Here is a 3,082-nt window from a genome sequence, read left to right as displayed (position 1 = left end):
GGGCTGAGAAAGGAAACACCTCCTCTTCCTGCTGCCCGAGAGCGCCCGTCCGGCCTCGCTGCCGGAAGGAGCGTTTCGCGGGCTTTCCAACTGCCCGCAAATTCCGCTCCCACCTCCCAGCAACAGTGACTCCGCGCTTTTCGGCCCGCCCGCCGAGCTCTGCGCAGGCGCGGCGGGCAGGGGCGGGGCGTGCGGCAGCGACGTTACGGGGCGGGGCGAGGCGAGCCAATCAGAGGATTCATTTCCGGGTGGCGCGGGCGCCATTTTGTGAGGAAGGCTATAAATGAACGCTGGGGCCGGACGCCAGCCCAGTTGTTTCTGTGGTGGAGGGCCTTGCTTGTGTCTTTCGGTCCTCTGCTCGGCTTTCCCAAACGTTTCCACGCGGGCGCCAACTGCCAGCAGAGAGGCGCGGCGTCGAGCCGAGCTAGGCTGAGGAAACCGCCGCCGCCGCCGCCGCCGCCGCGCGCGCCCGCCCAGAGCGTTAGTTGGTCGACGCGCAGCCGCGGGCCCAGGGCCGAGTCTCCAGGGCCATGAGTTACGGCCGCCCGCCTCCCGATGTGGAGGGCATGACCTCCCTCAAGGTGGACAACCTGACCTACCGCACCTCTCCCGACACCCTGAGGCGCGTCTTCGAGAAGTACGGGCGCGTCGGCGACGTGTACATCCCGCGGGACCGCTACACCAAGGAGTCCCGCGGCTTCGCCTTCGTGCGCTTCCACGACAAGCGCGACGCCGAGGACGCCATGGACGCCATGGACGGCGCCGTGCTGGACGGCCGCGAGCTGCGCGTTCAGATGGCGCGCTACGGCCGCCCGCCGGACTCGCACCACAGCCGCCGCGGCCCGCCTCCCCGCAGGTACGGGGGCGGCGGCTACGGACGCCGCAGCCGCAGGTAACGGGCCGGCCGGGCGGCGGGCGGGCGGGCGGGGCCGGGAAATGGCGGCGGCGATCATGGCGGCGGCGGCGCACGCGGGCGGGCGGGGGGGGCGCGGCTCGGCCCCGGTCCCGGCCCCGGCCCCGCTGACGCCGCCGCCGCCCCCCGCAGCCCGAGGCGCCGCCGCCGCAGCCGCTCCCGCAGCCGCAGCCGTTCTCGCTCGCGGAGCCGCTCCCGCTACAGCCGCTCCAAGTCGCGCTCCCGCACGCGCTCGCGCTCGCGCTCGACGTCCAAGTCCCGCTCGGCGCGGAGGTCCAAGTCCAAGTCGTCGTCGGTGTCGCGGTCGCGCTCCCGCTCCCGCTCGCGGTCCCGGTCGAGGAGTCCGCCGCCCGTGTCCAAGCGCGAGTCCAAGTCCAGGTCGCGGTCCAAGAGCCCGCCCAAGTCCCCGGAAGAGGAGGGAGCCGTGTCGTCCTGAGCGAACGGTAATGTCCGGCCGGGGGCGCGGGCGCAGCCGGGGGGCGCTGGCGGCGGCGGCCGCGCGGGGCTGCGGAGCGGAGGCGCGGAGCTAGCGAGGGGCTGCGGAGCGCGAGACCGACTGCTGGCTGCCTGTTTGTCGCTGTTTGACCACCGTCTGCATTTTCCCCTAAAGCTGCGGTCTCCTGTTTGGTAACAGACTGTGGGCCGGTTTTGCAGACTTTAGCTGGTTTGGCTGATCCTCGGGGACCAGGTTCTGTGGGCGTGTGTTGGAGCAGGTTTGTGCACGCGTTAAAGACGCACTATCCGCGGAGGCGCCCGCGGGCGGCCGGGGGGGCCGGATAGTGTGTCTTTAACTCCGGTCGTCGGTCCTGCGTTGAGAGGAGGGGCCCTCGGTAGCTCCGACGGAGGCCTGTTCCCGGGTGCGAACGTTGGGCTTGCGAGCTCCGAGGCCGAGCGCAGACCCCCCTCCGGCCGCTCTCGGAGCCGCGGTCGGCGCCCAGCCCCGCCCCCTTTTTTGTTTTCTCCCCCCCGTGGTCCTCGGCAGCACGGGCGCGCGTGGGTGCGCGCTGGGGGCTGCGGAAGCCCCCCGACCGCCCGCGGCCCCGGCGCCTGGCAGAGGCCGCGCGCTGGGCGGCTGCGCGTGCGCGGCGAGCTGAGCCGGTCTCTCTTCGCACCTAGATGTGTCCGCGCGCGGCGTAGCGGAGGCCGTGGGGAGGACCCGCACCCAGTCCGCCGGAGAGTCCTTGGAGCGAGCAGCTGGCTACCGAAAGGTTATTTTGTAACATTTGTCTAACTTCTTACTTGTTTTAAGCTTTGCCTCAGGCGGCAAACTTCATTTTATGTGCCATTTTGTTGCTGTTATTCAAATTTCTTGTAATTTAGTGAGGTGAACGACTTCAGATTTCATTATTGGCTTGGATATTTGAGGTAAAACTTCCTTTTTGTTTATATAGTGCTGACTTTTTTTGTTTGAAATTGAACAGATTGGTAACCTAAATTGTGGCCTCCTGACTTTTTAAGGAAACGTGCAGCCATTACACACAGCCTAAAGCTGTCAAGAGATTGACTCAACATTGCCTTCATTCCTTAAAATTAAAACCTACGAAAGTTGGTGTAAATTTGTTTGTATATGTTATTTACCTGCAGATCTAAATGGTAATCTGAACCCAAATTTGTGTAAGACTTTTCAGGTGAAAAGACTTGATTTTTTTGAGAGGATTGTTGACCAAACACAATTCTAATCTCTTCTCTTATGTATTTTTGTGCACTAGGCGCAGTTGTGTAGCAGTTGAGTAATGCTGGTTAGCTGTTAAGGTGGCGTGTTGCAGTGCAGAGTGCTTGGCTGTTTCCTGTTTTCTCCTGATTGCTCCTGTGTAAAGATGCCTTGTCGTGCAGAAACAAATGGCTGTCCAGTTTATTAAAATGCCTGACAACTGCACTTCCAGTCACCCGGGCCTTGCATATAAATAACGGAGCATACAGTGAGCACATCTAGCTGATGATAAATACACCTTTTTTTTTTTGTCTCCCCTAAAAATGATAAATTTGATCATCTTCATGTATGAACTTAAAATATGGAAAATGTTAAGGAAGCAAATGGTTTGTAACTTTGTAAGTACTTATAACATGGTGTATCTTTCTGCTCATGAAGATTCTGTACTATGACTTTTGTTTCTGTAGTTTAATTAAAACGTTTTCTTGGTGTTAGCTTTTCTCAGAATATGTCTTGGT

The 3,082-nt window shown here is 61.0% G+C and overlaps 1 protein-coding gene across 5 annotated transcripts; it reads left to right on the top strand.

Annotated features, from left to right (window-relative positions):
* Window positions 1-196: 196 nt before the first annotated feature.
* SRSF2 (serine and arginine rich splicing factor 2) lies at window positions 197-3,071 on the top strand. 5 transcript variants are annotated; one of them, XR_011493952.1, is made up of 4 exons: window positions 235-892; window positions 1,046-1,356; window positions 2,030-2,121; window positions 2,623-3,071. XR_011493952.1 is itself a non-coding variant. In XM_070483691.1 (3 exons), exons 1-2 carry the CDS (start codon window positions 531-533, stop codon window positions 1,347-1,349), a joined length of 666 nt encoding a protein of 221 aa, XP_070339792.1. In that variant the 5' UTR covers window positions 197-530; the 3' UTR covers window positions 1,350-1,356; window positions 2,030-3,071. The 5 variants fall into 5 exon arrangements, 2 of the variants coding, with proteins under 2 accessions (XP_070339792.1, XP_070339793.1); XR_011493953.1 differs by having other exon boundaries at window positions 268-892; window positions 1,046-1,626; XR_011493954.1 differs by having other exon boundaries at window positions 307-856.
* Window positions 3,072-3,082: the final 11 nt, after the last annotated feature.

Source organism: Equus asinus, chromosome 13, assembly GCF_041296235.1.
Source record: "Equus asinus isolate D_3611 breed Donkey chromosome 13, EquAss-T2T_v2, whole genome shotgun sequence".
NCBI lineage: Eukaryota > Metazoa > Chordata > Mammalia > Perissodactyla > Equidae > Equus > Equus asinus.
Note: the sequence above shows the minus strand (reverse complement) of the source record. Positions and strands in the feature narration are given on the sequence as shown.